This window comes from Montipora capricornis, chromosome 2, assembly GCF_036669925.1.
Source record: "Montipora capricornis isolate CH-2021 chromosome 2, ASM3666992v2, whole genome shotgun sequence".
NCBI classification, from domain to species: domain Eukaryota; kingdom Metazoa; phylum Cnidaria; class Anthozoa; order Scleractinia; family Acroporidae; genus Montipora; species Montipora capricornis.
In genome coordinates, this window is record NC_090884.1 from 2,842,164 (window position 1) to 2,864,663 (window position 22,500).

At 39.6% G+C, this 22,500-nt stretch overlaps 2 protein-coding genes across 6 annotated transcripts in view; both read right to left on the reverse strand.

The window, feature by feature from the left end:
• Positions 1–22,500, reverse strand: part of LOC138038450 (uncharacterized) — a 110,109-nt gene that overhangs the window by 85,839 nt on the left and 1,770 nt on the right. For 3 of the 5 annotated variants that reach the window (XM_068884317.1, XM_068884316.1, XM_068884314.1), the window contains exon 1: positions 4,970–5,019. The exons of 1 other annotated variant lie outside the window; for it this stretch is intronic. The gene's annotated coding sequence lies outside the window, so the exon portion shown is untranslated. Of the gene's footprint in view, positions 1–4,969; positions 5,020–22,500 lie in introns of those variants that run through there. One more of the 5 variants, XR_011130235.1, reaches the window with a different exon arrangement.
• Positions 12,275–22,500, reverse strand: part of LOC138038451 (uncharacterized) — an 85,147-nt gene continuing 74,921 nt past the window's right edge. The window contains exons 4-7 of the mRNA XM_068884318.1: positions 18,333–18,452; positions 15,625–17,334; positions 14,740–15,094; positions 12,275–13,309 (exon numbers count right to left, since the gene is read on the reverse strand). Coding sequence (XP_068740419.1) covers positions 13,243–13,309; positions 14,740–15,094; positions 15,625–17,334; positions 18,333–18,420 — 2,220 coding nt within the window. The 5' untranslated portion in view covers positions 18,421–18,452 and the 3' untranslated portion in view covers positions 12,275–13,242. The remainder of the gene's footprint in view (positions 13,310–14,739; positions 15,095–15,624; positions 17,335–18,332; positions 18,453–22,500) is intronic.

The following is a 22,500-nucleotide window of genomic DNA, read 5'->3' on the forward strand; positions in this document are numbered from 1 at the left end:
AATTTATTGGGCTTTATGGAACTGTTGTTTTTATTGCGATTCGGGACTTTTCCTGTTGAGGAGAAAACGATTTGTGGAGTGAGGTCTGGCTAACGATGGATGGAGTGGTCGGCCTTCCTATTATTTTAGTAACGGCCTTCCGGATAACTTCACTAAACGGCGTCAGAATGGCTCTAAACTCGGCAAAAGAGACAAGTTCGTCACAAATTTGAGGTAGGAAATCTTTTTTTCCAATGAGATAGTTGTTTACACAAGTTTTTTACGATCGGTGATTTTCCCATACAATTCTCTATCTACACAAACTGTTTAATACACCACGTATTTTCAGCTTGGGGAGCCTGTGATCCGTCCAGACGAATTATGCGTCTCTCATGTTATCCGTCTAGTGTAAAGCCGGAAAAAGTTTATCTTGTTTCCAATACTTTGTCCCAGAAAAAGCGACAGAAATCCCTGTTTCCCTAACACTTGAAAATGATAAGGTTCTTTCTAGTAATTTGTTCTTCCTGATACCGTATTTCATCGCAACGCGGGACTTCTGCTGACGATAGCGTTGGGAATGTATTTTCTTCGTTAGATCTTTCCCTATGCTAATAACAACACGTTAAATTTGGTCATCTAACGTTCACTATTTAAGTTTTCGTAAAGAAGAATTATCACCGCTAAATTGGCGATTGAATTGAAATTGAAAGCGATCTTTGTAGAGAGTTTCTGCTGTCGTCGTTGCGCTATGGCTAGTTCAGCCATTTTGAATATGGACAAGGAATATTACATCCAGCTGAGTAACACCCAAACTGCAATTTAAATCAAGTGATTCGCTTTTTCTTAGATACGTATAGAACTCATAGAATGGGAATAAAATAAAGTAAGTAACACCGTTCAGGGCCGTAGCCAGTATGAGGCAAACCGAGGCACTTGCCTCAGTCATTTTTGCGTGATTTCAATAAAGCGTGATTCCAGTATTGCCTTTAAAATATACTCATCATAAATACGTACGAAAAGAGTTTAACCATGGACATTGCCTCAGTCATAGTTTTTTTTCTGGCTACGGCCCTGCCGTTGTGAAGCTAATTAAGAGAGACCAAGATGCAGCAGTGATGACCGAGGAACTTGAAGAACATTCATCTCAATTAATTAATTCGACGGTAACTCCGATAAGAAGCTTGTTTCCTTATTTATGGCCATTAATTAACTTATGCGGTCCCCCTGTTCAAATTGCTGCAACTTCTCCTATATGTTTAACAAACTGAAACTTTTCAAGAGACTTTTGCCGCTGAATCACGGAAGTTCACTTTCAATTGTAAGTCCCGAAGTTAAAGTTTAAAACTGGAATCGACTGTTAATTCAGAGGCAATCTTAACTGTTTGAGCTTTAAAAATATTATCAACAGATCCTAACAGTTCTGCCCTTGCCTTGTTTATCAAACTTCCATACGTCTCGAAGTGAAGACCTGATAAAATACGGCACCAAAAATTAGCTAAGCAGTCTTCTAATTGTGCCTTGTTTGTTTACATGACATTTCCACACGTACCAGCCCACTGGATCTAATTGGTGAGGTTAACAATGCATGACAACCGATTACTTTTCATTTCGTCGAAATTGAGAAAATTTTTCTGGGAAACGATTTCTACAAAACAACTCGAAAATTGGGTCTGGACAACAAAGTACGAGCCAAATGTGTGAGACACAGTGTTAAATCAGTTTTAGTTTGCTCATCATGTATTAAAATTAACATCAATTATGACTCAATTATGCTTAATTAAAGAAGGTTCAGAGCTCGTTTGTTGTCATAACGCAACCACAAGCACAAGGAACATTCACAAACGAATTAACTTGCAATTAATTACATATATACTGTCTATGTTTTAAGACTTTTAACAAAAGGAGCAAATGATCAAGGTGTACGTCGCTTGCGCGTGCGTCATAAGCATACCCATTCCCAGCGGTTAGTTTTAGCTGTAAATAAGATCTTTATTGTGCATCACTGGTTCCCATATTGTCCGAACGCGTTTCCAGGAATTTGCGGAAAAACAAAAACTTGTAAAAAGGCTTTTCCAATTGGAATTTTCGAGTTCCATTTCCTCATTTCTCTCATTCCATACCAGTTGGAGAGTTGCCAGGGTCATTTCGTAAAGACAAAATAGCTATCGGTATTTCACAGCGCCCCTCCACATTCTCGGAGAGGCTTCGCCGCTCGTTAATTTGCATCTCGCGCCAACAAAACCCCAAGCTACGCAGGCTAAAATGAACCCGATACCAGCTTCTGTGTTCTGTAAAGAAGCTGTATTGCCCTAGAATATTCTGGAAAGTTCGCCTGCGAATTCATGCTTAATTATGCAGAAGCTTCTACGTCTTGTAGTTTTCCTGATGTCTGTAAGAATGTACCACAATTTGGTTTAGTTATTTAGGGGAAGAAGATTCCGGACTGCATAACGTCGTTTGTTAACGTCGGTAATTGCTTCAGCTACGAGGCTGGTGTCAATGGAAGCCGGCGATGCGCCCTCTGTCAGTGCTCCGTTTTCCGAGTATTTGAAGCTATAGCTACACAGATCAGAGGAAAGTCGAAACAGACGTTGAAGTCACCGAGGATCGAACCGGGGACCTCTTGCTCAGAAAGCCGCGCACTAACCAACTGAGCTACGCCTGCTCCTTGTGAGCTACGCCTTCTCCTAATATAAGTTGGCAAGTTGTTTGCAAGCTGTTTGCAAGTTGGAAAGCTGTTTGCAGATTCATTTGGAGTTCGCTTATCCTTCAAAATTAAGCAAAACTGTTGTGCGGTTAAAGAAGAAATCTGTTTTCCGGAATCCAGTGTCCAGTTTGTGACAGTTACGGTTAGTTTTATGATGCTTCGCCGGAGAGAAAACAACATCTTCCAAAATTTGGGCATGTTCCTTTTGGAAGTAATTAGAACGTGCCGATTTTTTACGTTGGATGTCGGTGGCAGCCACTTTATGTAATTAAAAATCGACCGGAAATTTTTTTTCATCTTAGTCCCAAATCCAGTCGACACTCCAAGCTTTAAAATTACTGATATATTTGAATGTTTTGCATTGTCGGTAACTTTTAGTAACTTAAGTTAACGTCACCCTTGGAAGCTTTTTATCTCTGCGATTTCATTGCAACTGAGATGAAAGATTATGCAAGTTTTTTGGGGGTAAACAAGATGTATTACGGGATTTGAGAAAATAGCGAATTGATTGTTATAAACCAGTTTGCTGACCACGTGACTACACAATGGAGGACTCTGGGGAAGACTGGATAGTAATCTATTCAACAACACTCCCATTCATGCTCAATTGAATTAAGGAATGGGGTGAAATATCAATCAGCGGTCTAAGCCAAGCTGGAACAGCTTAGGGCTAGTCAGAAAAGGTACGACCCACGTGGATCGGTAGGGGGATGGGGATGACTGAGCAAGAAGGAAGTGCATCTCGACCAAAGCGTATTTATAGCTTTCCCGTAGTGTCATGCACGTGTTTTATGCACGCCTAGCCAATAACATGCTGGTATTCCGTGTTATTTCATTTTCGCATATCATTAGGAGTGTTATGAATAGAAGCCAGTTCGCAGTTTCATAAAAGTGCATGCGCAAGTCGGGATTACTTAAAATACAAAAGATTCCCCAATGTAGATTTGCGAAATTATGATCTGGATCGTTATCAAGCTTTGAATTTTTCAGAGGTGATAATTTTCATTTTAGCTTTAAGAGGGTTTTTTCCCGCTTTTCGACATCTCTACCAACGGATCGATGAGCAAAAAAGATCTGGTTCGATATTCAATCACAGCCAAAGTCAACATCAATCAAGAACAATAACATCTGACATGTTGCGCATTCTTAAGAAATGCTCATGCAAATTTGATTGTCTTGTGTATGAAATGTTCCTTATTCGCGAGCACAAACCGTGTCTGAATATCCAAAGTGACTCGATAAAGGCAAAACTTTTCACCTAACCTCTAGGGACTTTCAACTTAATCTTGAACATTAATATTCGAGTTATCTGTAAAATATTATATTTGACCTGATGATGGTGTCATGAGGACACCGAAACGTTGTCTTTAATAAGTACGTTTCTGCCCGTAATTTTTGTCATCAAATCATTGGTTTAAGAAGCAAAAAGAAAAAACTATAATACTTCCATCCCATTCAAACTGAACGAGACAATAACCGCGAGATGCTTAAAGATGGCGCAGTTGTAGTTTAAAAGTGACGTTTTCGTTGCCGCAAACTGCCTTCTGAGAAAAACGGATCTCACTCATCTATGGATGACTGACACTACACACTGAACTGAAAATTTTTCCCAGAAAAAGCGACAAACGTCGTTCTTAAAAAGTTTCCTAACATTGATATTAAAATGATGCTTAAATTAAGTTTCTTTCGAGCAACGTCAAATTTGTTCTTCGTGGAACTGAATTTCTTCGAAATGGACTTCGGCAGACGATGACGATAGTGTAGGGAGTTAACTTTCTTCGTTAGATTTTTCCTCATGCTAATAACAACACGTTAAATTTGGTCATTTAACGTACACTATTTCAGTTTTCTTAAAGAATAATTATCATTCCTAAATCGGCAAAACTTGTGAAAAACGTTGTGTGTAATTGAGGTAGACCAAGATGCAGCAGTGATGACCGCGGAACTTGCAGAACATTCATGCCAATTAAGTAGACGGTAACTGCGACAAGAAGCTTGTTTCCTTATTTATCGAAATTAACTTATGCGTTCGCCCTCTACAAATCACCGCGCGTTCGATTCTCTTATATGTTAAACAAACTCAAACTTTTCAAGTGACTGAGGAAAACCACCTTTGCCGCTGAATCACGGAAGTTCAATCAGAGAGTCTCGCAGCCAAATTTCAAAAATGGAATCGTCACTGGATGGAATCGGACTGAGCGGAACCGACTGTTAATTCAGAGGCAATCTTAACTGTTTCGTTTTAAATATACTATGTAAAGATCTTAACAGCTCTGCCCTTACCTTGTTATCAAACTTATGATACGTCTCTAAGTGAAGACTTGATCAAACATGGCACCAAAATTTAGCTAACACCCTTTTAATTGCGCCTTGTTTGTTTATATGACATTTCCACACCCACTGGATCTAATTGGTAAGGTTAACAATGCACAGAGTTAATGGTATGACAATCGATTACTTTTCATGTCGTCAGCATTGTGGAAATTTTCTGGGAAATGATCATGAGGGGACGCAAGTGACCTCTACTGTAAGTATCTCCTCCTGCTGAGATTTTTCTGGTGCGGTTGCGGCAGGCGTTATAATCTGTCGCTTGCGGTTTAGTCATCTCCCATCCCTCGTATCTTCGGCATCTGGGAAATGTTATTTTAGCATGGTTTCGCGTTGCGGTAAAAAAGTTTTATATTTCACCCCGTGACTTGCCTCGTCCTCGCGAGTTGACAAACAGTTCACCGTTCAGTTCACCGTTGAAGATGGCGCCGAGGAAGGGCTTTAGTCCCTTCACTCGCGTTATCAGTGCTGAGCTTTCCGAAGAAAAAAAAAAATGGTACGTAGTGAGCCACCATATTTGTTCCATGCGCCCCATGCGTTATTTCAAGCAAAGTGTGGTAGTTTCAACGTATCCTGAAGAATTTGCCCAATCAGGTATGAAATCGTTGCGCCTTGCCGACGGCTCAGTTTAGCCAATTAGTAAGTGACGTCACTGGTGCGTCTTACACCGCTCATAAGCCAGGCAAAGCTTGCTCGGAAATGGAAGTAGTGGCCTCCTCGTTCGGTTTGTTGGCCGTTTTATTACGCCAACATCCGGACAAGAATGCCTTCTAAGATCTTTCTCGATTGAAGGAGTACTTAAATGGGCTTGATTTAAGCTGTATTGCGATACAAAACAACTCGAAAATTGGGTCTGGACAACAATCTACGAGCCAAATGTGTAAATCAGTTTTATTTTGCTCATCGTGTATTAATTAAGAACATCAGTTATGCTTAAAGAAGGTTCAGAGCTGGTTTGTTGTCAATGCCATAACTCAAATGATCATGCATACGTCGCTTGCGCATGCGTCGTAAGCATAACCCAATCTTAGCTGTATGCGTCACATTGTCCGAACGCGTTTCCAGGAATTTGCGGAAAGACACAAACTTGGAAAAGGCTTTTCCAGTTGGAAATTTACGAGTTCCAATTCCTCATTTCTCTTGTTTCATACCAGTTCGAGAGTTGCCAGGGTCATTTCGTAAAAACAAAATGGGACCAACGTCAGCTCCTGTGTTCTGTAAAGAATCTTTCAGTTCCCTAGAATATTCTGAAAAGTTCTCCTGTGAACTCATGCTTAATTATGCAGAAGCTTTTAGGTCTTGGGTTAAGGTCTTGGGTTAGTTTTCGCTGTAAATAAGATCTTTATTATGCGTCACTGGTTCCCATATTGTCCGAACGTGTTTCCAAGAATTTGCGCAAAAACACAAACTTTTAAAAAAGCTTTTCCAGTTGGAATTTACGAGTTCCATTTCCTAGTTTCTTTTCGTTAAAAAGAAAAAAATGGGCTCGATGTTAGCTCCTGTGTTCTATAAAGAGTCTGTAATGCCCTAGAATATTCTGGAAAGTTCTCCTGTGAACTCATGTTTCATTACGCAGAAGCTTTTAGGTCTTGTAATTTTCTTAATTAATGTCTGAAAGAATGTACTACAATTTGGTTATACGTGTAGTTATTTGGGGAAAGAACATTCCGGACTGCATGACGTAATAGGATATAATAATAATAATAATAATAATAATAATAATAATAACAATACTAATAATAATAATAATAATAATAAAATAATAATAATAATAATAATAATGATAATAATCGCTTTATTACAGTGTTTCCACTGAAAGGTGGCTCTTCATCTGTAAAATTTACAACAATACTATATTAGACCTCAACCCTAAGACCGCTTTAATGAACATAGCCGACCTATTATAAACCCCTTTTGTAGTTATACGCCCACTGCGGTTTCACGACACTTCCTGACCAGTGGTCACGCGGAGGATCACATGATCCTTATACCGCTCGAACGACTGCACACTAGCCGTGACTCCATCAGAAAGGCTCGTGACGCATTCCTCATACACAGAGGAAAAACACTGGAGCCCGCAGGCCTTAACAGAAGAGATGAAATGTAATTTAGTTTAGCTACCTTTTAATTTTCTTTTGTTTCTTTTATCTTGTTATCATGTATTATTCTCTTTCCTATTTTTTATGCATTTCCGTTTTTAATAATTTTACACATCACGTAGCCTTTTTATGTCATTTCCGGTAAATATAAAGATCTTGTAACAAGCATTTATCCATTCAATAAACCTGAAGAAGGCTGGTGTTGGCCAGCCGAAATATTGTAACAACGCCTATGTTCACGTTGTCTTGACCAACCTTTGCAGTATATTTCCTATATTAGGACTCATATAAGTTTGCAAGTTGTTTGCAGATTCATTCGGAGTTCCGTTATCCTTTAAGCAAAACTATTGTGTGGCTAAGGAATAAATCTGTTTACCAGAATCCAGTGTCCAGTTTGTGACAGTTTAACTGTCGTTTTTTGTTGCTCCCTCGGAAAGAATTCTCTGCGATTTTATTGGGCCCGACATAAGGTCCAGGGGCCAACGTTTTCTCTCCCTATCTGTCTGAAAGCTAGCTCCGGTATAAGAGATCCGCGTGTCGAGATCTCGAGGTGCATGAACATGGTACGGCGCTTTGGAAATGCGTCCAGAGGTACCACTACCCGTTCCGATCCGATTTTTATCCTGTATTTTAAGCATTTGATTTGCGCATGCACAAATTTCTCAGACTACTGATCAATCTCGTTCCCAGAGGCCGCGATCCTTTTGGTCAGCGACGGGGATGACAAAAGGGAACCCTGGGGACGAGTTTGACTACTGATGCTTTTTTTACACAAAACACAATGGCCACGGAGCGGTTGCATCGTGTTCCGTGGTAAAACCAGGGTCTACACCTTATTCCATTTGGCCGCCATTTTAGTATTCTTTACTTTCCATGCAAATTGGCCCTTATGGCCTCGTTCAAGGTTAAATATTCTTTTGAATTTTACGTTTGAAAGCGAGGCCATTAGGGCCAATTTGCATGGAAACAAAAGAATACTAAAATAGCGGCCATTTTGGAATAAGGGGTATAAAGCCATCAAGTTAATCGTACAGCGAGTTATTAAGATAGTAAGTTAAATGGCAAAAGTCACTTTGTGATTGCCTTTTGTTTTTCGGTGTTATGCTAACTATGGTACTTAAAAGCCTTGAACCACTTTTTCAACCAATGAAAACCAAAGACAACAAATTAAATGGAAAATTGAGACCACCCCTCCCCCCAAAGTCAGTGATGGGAAAATGGCGCCTTGTTGCCTTCACGCGGCTTCATCCTTAATTTAGTCGAAAGGGGGCATTTCTGTTCTATTTTATTCTGTTCAAGATTGTAGGTACAATTGCCTCGAATGCTAATCAGTTCTTCTCTCTTTTTCCAACTATTCCGATTAGTCAGAGTAATTATTTTGATTCTTTAACAGAGTCGCATTGAATTAATTTGTGTTTAAAGCAAATGCGCACAATGGGTACCGGTAGATTATAATGAACTAATTTTCTCAGTATTCCATTGGTCACCGTAGGCTTTGGTTTCTGGATATTTGACGAGCGTCACAGTGGTTATCATCAAGACACAGCTGTTATAATGAGTAACTACGCAGTATCTTTATCATTTCGTGTGCCAAATCCAATCATTGAAAAATGCTATTGGTGCTGTTTATGCGACGCCTCTCACAAGCGTCTTTACCTAGCATAACCACGTCATTTCACATATTCGTTTATCGCCTTGGAGAACTTGAAAAAGGAATCCTCTCAATCAGAAAGAGATTTCAATTGTCATGAAAGTGCCCCTGTTACCAAAAAATCAATTCTTATTTTTCTTTGGATTTCAAGACTATATTAACTTTGATGTCACTCTGGATCCATCCCTCTGAAGTCCAATCGGTCAGTTTTGAATGTGAATAATGGCGGACCGTGAAATCCAAAACTTACAAGAAATATGATTTGATATCCGGAATTTTGAGAAGACATAATACCTGACAACCTCTGATAATGCTGATCCCATTCCCATTAAGGACCTTTTTACTTCCCAATCCCGGGGGCAAAATCCCATTAGGTTAATTACCCTTTCAGGACCCTATTTACACCTTCTTTTTACTAAATTTCTTTCTTGAATTTGGTTAAGGCTCTTTCTTCTTACTGATTCCCTCTCTAACTGTGAGCGTTCTAGGCCAGATAACCACTTTCGTTTTCCCTAAATCTACTTTGCTGTCAGAAAAGGCATCACACGTAAACGCCATTTTTACGCGTCTCGTTTCATAACGTTTTGGCTCTACAAGTTTCATTACGTGTGACCCAAAAAACAATCACAGTGTTTAACAGAAATATTTCAACGTTATCACAACGTGTTCATCAGTCGAGTGTTTGATTTAACATGTGATTTTAAACCATTTTAGTGCTCCGTCAACAGGTGGCAAGGACCACGTCATGCTTAGATTGCATTACGGTATGCTCCCAGAGCAGGAATATGATCTTTTCGATGATTAAGTTATCATTATTGTACAATGGTCTATTGAAAACTCCCTAGATTGCAACCTAACCTAAAAAGTAAAATTTAAATATAAATTTTAGAACTGAGTTCAGTTCTTAGTCTTGAGCGAGAAAATCAAGTTATGACTAGTTATACACTCAGAACCGATATGAGGCATCCATGTCCCAACTCGTCAGTGTTCGGAGTTCGTTTGAAAGAATCTTGCGATCGACGAAGGCCATAGTCACTAACTAGCAAATTCACTTGCTTCAAACTTTTTCGTCATAATTTCAGTTTTCCACTTTAGCCGAACTATTCAGGAAATGAATTTGAAGAACGTTGTCAAAAAGAGTTCATTTCCATTCTGAACGAGAGAGTTGACTGTTTGAATTTCGCAGAGAACAGGAAGGGAATGTATAAAGTTAAAAACCAAAGTGCATGCAGAGCACGTAAACACTGGTCTTCGTTGGAGAAGCAAGCATGAGCCTCTATCAGAGCTTAGTTCTTTCCAAAGATAATAATTTAATTTAATTAATTTTTATCCATTTTTGCACTGTAGTTTGTTTGGCACGAACAACTATTTACCGCGTCAATTCAAAAATAATTTAGGCAAAAGAGACGTAATCAAAGCCGTGTTCATTGATTGGTTTAGGTGACATCACTTGGTGAGAGAAGCTGTTCCAAATATTTATCATATCTCTCAGATAGTATACGCTCTATGATTGGCCAATTTAGCGGACCGTCGTATAAGAATATAAGTGCTACAGGGCCAACGTTTGCAAAAACGTGACCCTTCCTTGTACTTGTACATGTTCATTACCGTGACATTGCCGTGACCCGTCTCACCTTGTAGCTCAGTCGGTAGAGCAGCGGTGATCTAACCCGAAGGTCGTGGATTCAATTCCCACCCTGGTCAGAGCTTTTCTCTGTCCTTGTGTGGGCCCATTTTCATTAGTAGCGCTAACGCTAACATGGTTTATATGGGGTAGAAAACTAGCACTTCACATTACCCTCTAATCGACAGTCCCTCTAATCAGTTATATCTACAGTACCCACCTACTGTCCGACCTGCTACACTGTTTGAAATTTTAGTGCAACATTTTCCAGGAAGATTTTAACGTTGTTTTCTTAGATCTTTAAAGCAAATATTTTAAAAAGCCAATACATTTTATTCGTTTTTCGGATTTTCACCCATACCAATTCTTGGTTCGCACCCAAGTGACATGCAGGGCGGCCATGTTGGATGGCAATACAACCAACATGGCTGCTGTGACGTCATGTGAAAACGCTCTATAAATGTCTCACTAACCTCGTTTTCTCGGTCCGTAATGTAAGTTAGGGATCCTCGGTTTTTTATAGTAGTTGATTAGGGAGTTAAAGCTAGGACACCGTCAACAAAAATGCCCCGTTATAAAGAGATATAGCTATTAGTATGATGGTCAAACACCTTTAAGTTTACTTGATGGTTCGGTATCTTTTGTCTTGGTCGAAAAATAACAAAGTGAGATCTTTCTATATTTAATGATAACTTGTTAGCAATCAACCAGTCATAGATCTTACTTAGTTCTTCATTAACTTTAATTCTCCAGCGCTCTAAGGTTTCAGCATACAAAAGGTTAATATCCTCTGCCAACAAATAAAATTTAAGCTGACCAGAACTGTTAGATATACCAAATTATGTAGACGTGGAAAAGCAACGATCCCAGCACCGATCCCTGTGGAACATCTGATAATATTACTTCCTTTTTTGATATGCTTTTAACACCGATTTACGTTGTTGGTTGCCTACCCAGCAGATAAGAAGCAAACCATTCATTTGTTACCCCGCGTACTCCATAGTGATCCAATTTTTGCAATAATATTAAATGATCTACAATGTCAAAGGCTTTCTTTAAATCAATAAATATGCCACATGAATACATCCTATTGCCCATGCTATTTTCAATTTACACAACGAAAGGTTTTACAACTGAACCCACTGGGAACTCGGAAAAATCCGAGCCCCAAATGAGATGCGAATTTACGACCTTCCGTCATTTAGTCGGATGCTCTAATCACTGAGATACTGGAGAGCAAGGGTGAAATGTGGGTCTTTGACTCACATTAATCAGTTTGATTATTTATATCTAGAATAGCATGTTCAGTGCAACGCTTTTCTCGAAAACCATATCGTGAATCACTAAGTATATTCTTTTTCCCACAAGAAATGATTTAAGGTGATAATACATCCTTTTTTTTTCAAAAATACACTCTCAGGTTTAAGATAATTGGCACACTTATTATATCCCATCACCAAAGGATTATAACTAACTTATCCTCGGAATATTCACTAATTATTGTATAAATGAATTGGCTGAGAAACCTATGAAGAATTATACAGATCAAAGAGAGAGCTTTCGAACGAGGCTAAAGGCCAAGGCGGATAACTCTCTGAGACGTGCATAATTCTTAAAATCACACCAAATACGATATGTAACAGTAACAAATGATGAAATTTACTTTCCTCATTTGCAATATTTTCAGAGCTCCAAAGTAAATACGAAGTCTTCGATTGCATTTTTAAGGGGGCAGTGTCACGCTAGTTTAGTCAAACTTCAAAACACTAAAAGACGTCCTTGCACCAATTAAAACCAAGAAATAATGCTGTTGATTTGTTGCTAACGGTCATTGAAGTGCATTGAAGCTGTTCTTTGTTTTTTGCAGCCAAGAATGGAGAGGATGGAAATGGATTGAAACTTGAAAAAACTACCCATTTTTTTCGAGTTTGGAGACTTTGTCTTCAGAAGGCACCAAAAGTTAAATACGAATAGCTCTTTGTGCCATAAATATATTTCATTTCTTGTCAGTGGGTTGTCAGGAATGCTGTACGTGTGAATTAAGTACTAATTTAGATTTTTACCCATTTTGACGTAAAAACAGCAAATTTAGCATGACAGTACCCCTTTTAACTGTTTCAAATTGAAAAATTCATGACGTGACGTCATTCGTTATTGTTCAAATACAGGCAAGTATAAAAAAAGTAGGACGGGACGAACTAGCATCGCTCACCTTGGATCGACGTAAAAAATTATGATAAGGCCTCAAAAAATCACCCTAACCCTAATCTTTAAGCTAACCTTGGTGAAATCGAGGTAAGCTGCGTCGAATAGTTTTGGCTTACAAAACCGTTTTTCGCTCGATCCGAGGTCAGCGATATGAGTTGATCCGGTCTGACTTTTGTACCTGTCCGTTAAATATTCTACATTATTGAACGATTAATATCCAATGTGGAAGTTAGCCTTTTGTCAGTTGGCTGATGCTTAGCCGATTAAAACAAGGGAAATATATTGAATGAGTAATAACGATATACGAAATAAAATATGTGTGCGCCCTCTTTGCTTTCGAGGCCATCGCTTCGACGACGACGGTCGGGGAGCACTCGGTTTTTTCCCAGCATCCCCGAGTGAACATCGGAAAACACATCTATTGATATCAGGGATGTTTCTGGTAATTTTCCGATTAACAGGTGTGAAACTTAAGGCACAAATCAAGGCTCCCTTACGGCTAGTAACAATCTCATAGTAAACTGTCGTAACTAAAATCAATGAACCTTTTACTTATACAATGGCCATCTTTGCAATACTTTATGTTAGTTGTTTAGTTTCTTCAACCACGTAACACCGAAACCAATTCACCGTGTAACTGGATAAATCATGGTGCGGCTTCTTGTTGCAATTCACCAAGTTCCAAGCAAACGGCTTCTAGCTCTGGTTGTGTCCTGCAGGAAAAGATTAAAAGCAAACGACACCAATTTAAGGATAATACGAAGGAGAACTGCAAGTTTGGATAATACGATTCCTCCCTATCGACCTGGGGCCGGTTGCTCCAGGCCTGGTTAAGTTAGCGGTAACCGTTGGTTAAAAGGTTTCAAAACCTTCCATGGTATTTAAAGAACGCTGGTTAGTGCTAATCATGCTTCGAGCAACCCGCGCCTGGTCGGTCTTAGTTCCAAGTAACTATAGGCGTTTCATAACGCTCAGAAATGTGCCACGGTCATAAATTCAACGCCTCGTTAAAAATCTTTCGTTAGCTCAAAGTCCCGTGTGCAAAATCTCTATGCAACTGGTCCGTCGATCTTTTTCATCACGTAGTTCTTGCAAAATTAAACTTTGACACAAATTTTTATCTTAAGAGTTGTTATCACCATCGCTTTTCTCATTGTTTGAGTTCCCTAAGGACTGCTGCTGAACCCTGACCAAGTTCATCGTTAAGGAGAAATGGGCACAATTCGGGGTGCAGAGATGACGAGAGCACTCGCCTCCCATCAACGTGGCCCCGGTTCGATTCCCAGACTCGTATGTAGGTTGAGATTGTTGGTTCTCTACTCTGCACCAAGAGGTTTTCTCCGGGTACTCCGGTTTCCCCTCTCCTCAGAAACCAACATTTGACTTGATTTGCGTTGATTGTTAATTTCACTTTACAGTGTCCCCAATTATAATTAGTGCCCCAGCGCTAGAGTGAGTAGGCACTTAAAGTTCCTTTCCTTTTTTTCTGTCCGGGACTGTCGAAAACGCACAACGAGACACGTTTCCTGTATACTCACAACTTAATTCTTCTCCAGAGTGAATTACATAAGAATGTTGCCTTATGGCATGAGTGGGGTCCCCAGCACAGTCACAAATGAGTCTATTTTTAGAATACCCGTTCCCGCGCGAGAAACAGTTGTCATGTCCATGAAAAAAACATGCAGACGCAGTCACGCGTTACATGGCTTCTCCTGATTGGTTAAAATTGGCGGCCCATTGTTTCTTTCGCGCGCAAAGTGTATCTAAAAAACAATCAATTTGTGACTGTGCTGGGACAAGACCGCAAAGTGATAGATCAACATTTTTATATAATTCACTCTTGTTCTTCTGTATGACGATCTACAACACTCAATTCAACTCAACAGCTCGTTAAAAAAATCTGATCGGTGCAAAGTACATTATTAGACATAACGTAATTCTCATTTGGTGTTAAATTATCGTCAATCATCAAGGTAATTAAAGTCTTGCAGTTTCCGATAGGGACCAGAACTGGAGCAGAAGTGTCTCGGGACATTAAGGTCAACGCTTCCTATTATTTTCAAAGCCTTTTTGCTTTATTTATGATCTGAATGGAATAAACCCTGCAAGTCAATACAACACATAACCGATGAGATGAACTTACTGTTGAACAAATATAGGGTTGTCATCCGCTACGTTCTCTTGCATCGCTTTGCATATCTCTAAATAGGTCTTTGCCTCCTGGAATTCCCTCTTTTCCTTTAACACCATTGCAAGATCAAACAGCGATTTGCAGGTGTCTATATGCACGTCCAACAAATTCAGTCGAATCTCCAAAGCTTCCCTCACGTACCGTTCAGCGGCTTCGATTTCCCTCAGATCGCGATGATCATTGGACAGGTGGTTAAGGATGGTAGCAGTGAAAGGATGATCACCTAATCTTTTTTTGTAGATCGGCAAAACTTCCTCTTCTCGGATTGTTGCGGCCTGTCGGTGGTGGTTTTCAAGCGAAAGAGCCACTAAAAAGCAAATAAAATTTGTCTCGTGACCATTTGCAATTTCAACTATGCTTTTTTTAAGGCCGCGCTGTTCATTTGCAGATTATTCGAGCAACTTGTTTTGCTGTGTTCACCGCAATAGCCTAAACGAAATGGCGCTTTCGGCCCTAGAGCCCCATTAAATACCGCATGCGTAAGTGGTTGCTAAGGGCAACATTGCGGGCCAAAAAGCAGACAGAGATGTCACACTGCGCAACGGAACAAACATTTCGTTAAAATCGTTACAGAAAGTATAACTCGGTTCCATTTTTTGCAACAATTTCTTCAACTTAGCCTGCAACATTTTTGGCTGTTGCAAGTTGTGTGTAACAGCGCCTTTGAAGCAGTTTTCAACGAAGTGCTTAATTGAACCCATCAACGAAAGTAATTATGCTAACCAATCAACCTAAGCGTAAACGGCGTCGTGAACCAGCAACTACATGTACCACATTCAAAAGAACGGGAAAACGCGTGCATGTGAGTGGCGATAGGTTTTTCTTCTTTCAACTTACCCGCCTTGTCATTTAATGTTGCACCCAGCATGACGTGGCAGACATTTTCGCCGCCTTCTTCTTCATCCGGTGTCCTCACTGCGTTTTGCCTGATGCGAATTGCGTCCTCAATCATACCTCTTCCTCGTTCACTGGTGTCATTACTTTTTGCTAAACAGCGGCCAAGCTTAGCGAGACATTGGGCTCTGCTGTTACCATGGTTGATGCCAAGTTTACTCTGGATTTTGGTGGCTTTCTCCAAATAGTGTTGAGCTCGTGCAGTAGCTTTATTACACAGACCAGTTCTGCACGTACAGTTGAAAATTTCTTTGATTCCAAGGGAAGTCAGACATTCACCGCGTCTTCGTTTGTCTCCAATTTTTTTACATTTCCGCCTCAAGGATTTGTAGACTTTCTCAAACATGGACTTCGGCATCATCTTTGAAAGCAGCTCTCCCGCCACGTTAAAGGCATCAATGCATTTCGTAACACGTTCTGCATCCACTTCACCCGAATCAATCCACTCTACAAGCTGAATCACATTTTCTTTTTCCCATGCAAAGTCCTCGATAGCTGACTCCACCGCATCTTTGCTTAAGAACTTCTTTAAAGTGTCTTTCAAGAAAGAAATGAGGTAGTCGATGAGCAGATTACGAGCGCCACGGAAGACCACACGAAACCCCTCTTCTGATGCCGCCTTGTGTATGCAGTAATCTCGAATGTTCGAGGGGAATGTATACCGGCATGTTTCCCCAAACATATTTTGCTGTAAGAGAGAGCAGTTTCCCAGTTCTACAACATGGCGTTTGATATCACGCTCACTTGACGTAGCGGAACAAAAGGCTTTGGCAACTTTAGGTAGCGTGAACCAACCTCTAACAAGAGCCAAACTTAAAAGGGTATGCTGTTCCTGCGTTCTTAGTCTACTGAAGCAATAGTCCAGGGATTTGTTAATGGCGGGATCGTGTGGAGAAGAGCTGTTCATATACGCCACTAAGGCGGGCAGATTAATTGCTGACGACATCAAAGTGTAAAGAACGAGCGGAATACCATTACAAGCTTCGCATAGTTCCTTGGATGTTTCGACCGTTACTCGATCGCCGCGTACATTTTTTAACAGCTCGAAGGTTTCTTCTGGTGAAAACGGATCCAGTGTCATCGTCTTTTTTCCAATTTGACGAAAACAAACAATGTTCGATGAAGTAACAAGTAATTTAACGTTTCTTACGCACTCCGCAATTTCACCGATAAAGTCCTTGATCAACCTTCGGTCCTCACTGTCGGCGGGACATAAAGATGCAGCCGATCGTTGATTTTCCTGTTCGTTGTCATTCGCATTACCTAGTAAAAACTCAAAGTTGTCCAGCAACAAAAGAATAAAGAAATTTTTGTTCAGTGCAATCAAACGATTCTTGACTTCAGCTTCTGGGCTGTTTGCAGGATAACGTGATTGGTAAACTTGACGAATGACTTTTTCTGAAAAGTCTGCGAAAGAATAAATGTATTTGCAATTTATGTATACAACCAGTGCGCGATCGTTAGCATCAAGTATTTCATTGGCTGCCTTGATGGCCAAGGTTGTCTTCCCAATTCCTGGAGCTCCATGTAGTAAGACGCATTGACACTCGTTGTCTGGACGCAGACAGGTCAGAATGTTTGAAAGCTCGTCTTTTTGTCGACGGACAAAATGTGGAAACGCTTTTGGAAGCTCAGACAATTTCCGTAAGATATCTGGAAAAAAAATACATTTTAAGAAATTAACAACGCTGCGAGCATTCCAATACTGTAATTATTCCGGCACCATAAAACATTTTTTCAGTACAGTGTTTTACGACCGTGAGACATAATTTTTTAAAACTTTGCATATTACGTCACAATAATGACAGTATCTTGTTCAGCAATAATTCGTGTTTCATTTGGTACCACAATATTGCCAATACATGATACAACGTTGTGGTGCCGATCCTTCTAATAAGGGCGTCACTTGGAAGCGTTGAAACTGGTTCCGGCCTCCTTATTGAAAGCTAATACTATGAAAATTCTGCACTATTAAACAAACAGCGTGACTACACTAGGTCCATAAAATATAGGCGTTCATGGAGCAAGGGTTTGCGGGGCTAAACGAACTATTTTAAGACAAGACGAGGTGTTAAATCTAGAATTTTCTCGTTAATGTAGTGCAGACAATCAAGAGATCAAAGCAATAAATACAAAAAGTAGAAGTAGTGGTTTGCCTGACGTGACATTAAGCTGAGTTCGTTAGTAAAATTTTATAATTTAACGTGGACAATACCTAGGTTGATTTCCAAGGCAATACGGCTGATCGACTGGAGTCGAAGGCAACCCGATATTTATCTCTTTAGAAGTTTATGTTTTGGTATGTAGCATTGCTGAGTATTTTTACGAGTTATGCTGTAGCTTGATGAGCCCGCTAGGGCGATTCAAAAGACAAATAACCAGTAGAAATATTCAGTGATACTACAGACCAAAACATCATTATTTATTATCCAAAATTTCATGTTTGCCCTCGTTGCTTTGCTTCTCCGCCAAATATTCATTTTTCGGACAATCTCTCAGCCGCGGACATTATCAGCCAACATACCAGCCGCGCGAAGGGCTTGGAATATTTCTACTTGTTTCGTGCGTTTTCGGTACAATAACTAATGCATTTGGATAATAAGTAGTCGCATCCAAACAGTCACTATATACACGGTATAAAAACGTCATACCAGAGTTGGAAAGGGGAATTGGTCCAGGAATAGGCTCACTGCTGTCCGTTCTTCCCAGTTCCTCCCCGTTCCTCTTTGTTCCTTCCATTATCTCAAAAGTAAACCAGGTGGAACTTTCAACTGTGGAATATGAAAAAAATTGCATACAATTAACTGAATATAAGCACTAATAAAGCAACTTGTATTAAATTTGTATTTTTCCCGTTTTGACGAAGCTCTTTGCCAGAATTCCTCACGACAACAAAAGCCCTTTTTCAAACAAAGATGCCAAGATTTACGCTGGAAAGTCCACGACCGTGCACAATCTTTTGTTTTACTTACGCTCATATACCATGCATGAGTTACGTAATCAACACGTTTCTATTGGTTAGTTCGACAGTACTATTGCTATGTTTTGTGCCGGTCAAGGCCAAAGAAGAGAACAAGAAACTACAACAAAGAAACTTGTCGGGTTTCATAGCCATTCCCCTCTATCGACTATGGGCGCATGAAACATCTCCATACCCCAAAATGCACCTGGTAAGTTAAGATTCAATTGTCCTTTTAACCAATTTCCTATTCACACTGAAATTCCTGAATGTTTCCGGGAAAACTATGTGACCAAAATTTCCAGATTCCTGGAAAAATTTTGTTTTTCTTCTGAAATGATGTTATCCCGTTTTACCAATTGATTGTTACAAGTCAGTAACTAAAAGAAACGGAGGGCTCTGGGGACGAGAATGGATAGAGTTTCATAAAAATAGATGCCCGAGTCGGGATGAATACAAATTCAAAATATTCTCACCAGTGTCAATTTGCGCAACTTCTTTTTTTTCAAAATGATCTTGCTCCTTATCAAGCTTTGAAATTTTCAGGGGTGATAGTTTTTCCCGTTTTTTTAAATATGCAGGAATTCTGCGACAGAATAATACCTGGAAAAATTCAATTTTCCAGCGTTCCATTCTATTAACCACTAAGCCTTGAAATGATTGTCGCAGTTATGAGCGCCATGTTTGCGGCAGCAAAATGAAATATTGGAAAATTCAGGCTTGAATAGGAAAATTGAACCCATGAGCTCTGCTTTACCGTTGCATCGAGTTATCAAGATCTATCAAGCCAGCCTTCTGAGTTAATGATAATCCCGTAGAGAATACAGTCGGAATATATGAAAGTCATATATTGATTTTATATTTTCCTGTCGCAGTTCAAATATAGAGCGGTTTTCAATTGAGTGTCGAGAGTAATTAGCCAATTACTTTGGTTTTGCATTACTTCACTCAGTGATTGGTTCAAAGTTCTCGCGCCACTTTTTCAAGCCAATCGTGGCTTGCTCGTGCACATTTTCCCGCAGTTTGTGCCGGCTCCGTGTAATTACAGTCGACTCTCTCTTAACGGACACCTCTGTAAGACGGACACGTGGTGCTGGTCCCGGCCGTTTCCGTAGTCATTTTATTATAGCCAAACTCTCTATAAGACGGACACCTCCATAAGACGGACAACGGACACTTTGAAATCGTAAACAGACACTTATGAGGTGCTGAATGTGACCGCAAATTACGATTTGGGAAGAAAAATTCTTGTACGTGAATCTTTTTAACACCAGACATTTCATTGACCGCTCTTGGGTTGTCGCCGGAATACATACAGTACAAGTTAAAATTAAATCATTCATTTTCCCATTCGAAAAATAACTTGGAGTTGACAACCGAATTGTATTGTAATTTTAAACAGGTAGGTTTCGTTCACTTAAAACAAACTTTAAACAGACGCATATTAACTGTGCACAGGTTCAGCATTATTATCTTAAAATTCCTGGGGTCATCTTACATCGACTCTCTATAAGCCGGACACCTCTCTAAGACGGACAGCTGAGGCCAGTCCCGATGGTGTCCGTCTTAGAGAGAGTTGACTGTACTTCGAGTTTTCATTGGTTTGCTGGATTGTCTCCGCCCTTTTTGGTTGGCTAAAGTAATTACTTTGGTTTTGGTTTTACGACACTCATTTGAAAACCGCTCTATGTCTTTCATTCATACGTCTTTCATTCATTCAGAGAATATTTTTAATAAACCTGATCCCGTTTTCGGTTCGGCCACAAAGTAGGTCTTTGTGGGTAAGCCGAGCGCTTTTCGATTCTAATTCAAATTGCTTACATTCCGTTCAGATATAATTGTCTTGTTCCTCTCAGCCAGCAAAAAAATTCTCCTAATCAATCAACTAGAAAAAAAAATTAAAATGTATTGACAACAAAAAATAGTGACTGTTCAAAGCGAAGAGGCAACGATTCCAGAAGGATGGACAAGTTTTATGCTTTGTAACTGATCATAGATTAAAAGAATGTCCTTTTTACTCGTGGATATTATCCACGAGTTTTGTGGTGAATCTGTATGCAAATTTGTCACTCCTGCGTAACCGAAAGTTTGACCTAATTAGCCTATCATGATGAATAGTGTTAAATGTTCAAAAAGTTGCTACCACAAGTAGCAGTGTTCCTGATTTACATTCAAACTTTTGCTGAAAACATTCAAAATGAACAAGTATCCGTCGATAGACGTATTGATGAGATTGCAACAAACTCTAATGACAATAATAACACAGACAACAGTGATGATGAGTGGTGCGAAGTAGAAGAACGACCGTCTGGTGTCACAGATACTTTACTGCAACAACCAGATATCACTGAAATTTAGAGAAGGTATCTACAATAGCTTCGCACCAGGAGAGGGTAATAGACTATTAGGTATATTTATGGACAAAGACTGAATTGTTGGCATTCCCAACAATTTTCTGTGGTAAAAACAGACCTAATAACAATGATAGAAAAATACCAGTTTGTTTCAGCAGAGTGTGTTAGTAGGAATTAAGAAGTCAAGATAGGAGAATTGCACAATCAGTACCGAAGATCTTTTATAAGTTGAAAATCAAATCAAACAAATTCAAAATAGCGGCGTCTTTGTCTCTTCGAAAATGTAAATCCAAAGGGAAGAAATACGCAGGTGACCTAAAATCAGATGATTGTGTAAATAAATTAATACATCTTGATGAATGGTTTAGAATATTGAGAAATTTGAGAGGATCACCACTATATTTTGAAAAATGCAAAAAGGTAATCCCACATGGTTCTGCTCATTTTCTGCAGCAGAAACGAGGCGTTCACATCTTTTGAAAATCTTTAGTAGACTTGTAGAGAAAAAGAGATCTAACTGATAATGAGATTAACAATATGACCTTGCAACAAAAATCAGACCTAATTCAAAAAGACCCTGTCACCTGTGCTAGGAACTTTGAACACATGGCACAGCTCCTTAAAAAGGATTTGTTAAAGAGTAAACTTATGCCTGTTGGAGAAATAGTAGACTTCTTTTACATGTCTTTTTTAAAATTTTTTCATTGTTAATTTTTTTATTAATTTGCCGTATTATTTACAGTACACACTACCTACAATATTAAAACTGACGACGCCACTGATAACGTTTTCAGAATAAGAGTATCAACAACACGCTTCACAGTCACAGTACTTTCAAAACTAAGACTGAGTACTATCCCCAGGGTTATATTTCAGCAAAGGGGATCACCTCACATAAATGCATTATTTTGGGTATCTTGTCGCATTTGAGAGCTCCCAGTGCTTTTACACCATTATCTGGCCTGCGAACAGGGTCTTTTGTAGCCCCAAGTGGATTGGGACGGGCCCCAATCCTCTCGCGGCTACAAAAGCGCCCGACTTGCTGGCTAACCATTATCCAGCTGTTATATCACACTAAGTAGTGCATAAAGGAAACTTCAGCCTGCCAATTTCAAACAATCGCGGTAACTTTCATATCCACGAGTAACGACAGTGCCACTTTGATTTTATTTTCCGGCCACGTTGGGTTTGTGGGTGGGAGTGAATTTTACACGATCAAGAGATTTATCGTTCTGTCCTCGATCGACAACGCCACAAGGCAATAACAATTATTGGTTTAAAAAACAAAAAGAAAAAACCCTTATCCTCCCATCCCATTCAAAGTCAACGAATAACCGCGAAATGCTTAAGATGGCGCAGTTATAGTTCGTTACCGCGCACCGCCTTCTGAGAAAAAACAGATCTAAGAAACACACATCCATTGGTGGGTCTAAAACACAGATCACATTCCACAGATCACCTTTTGGAAGGTAACCAAAACCCTCAATTTGGCTAATCCAAGGCCTA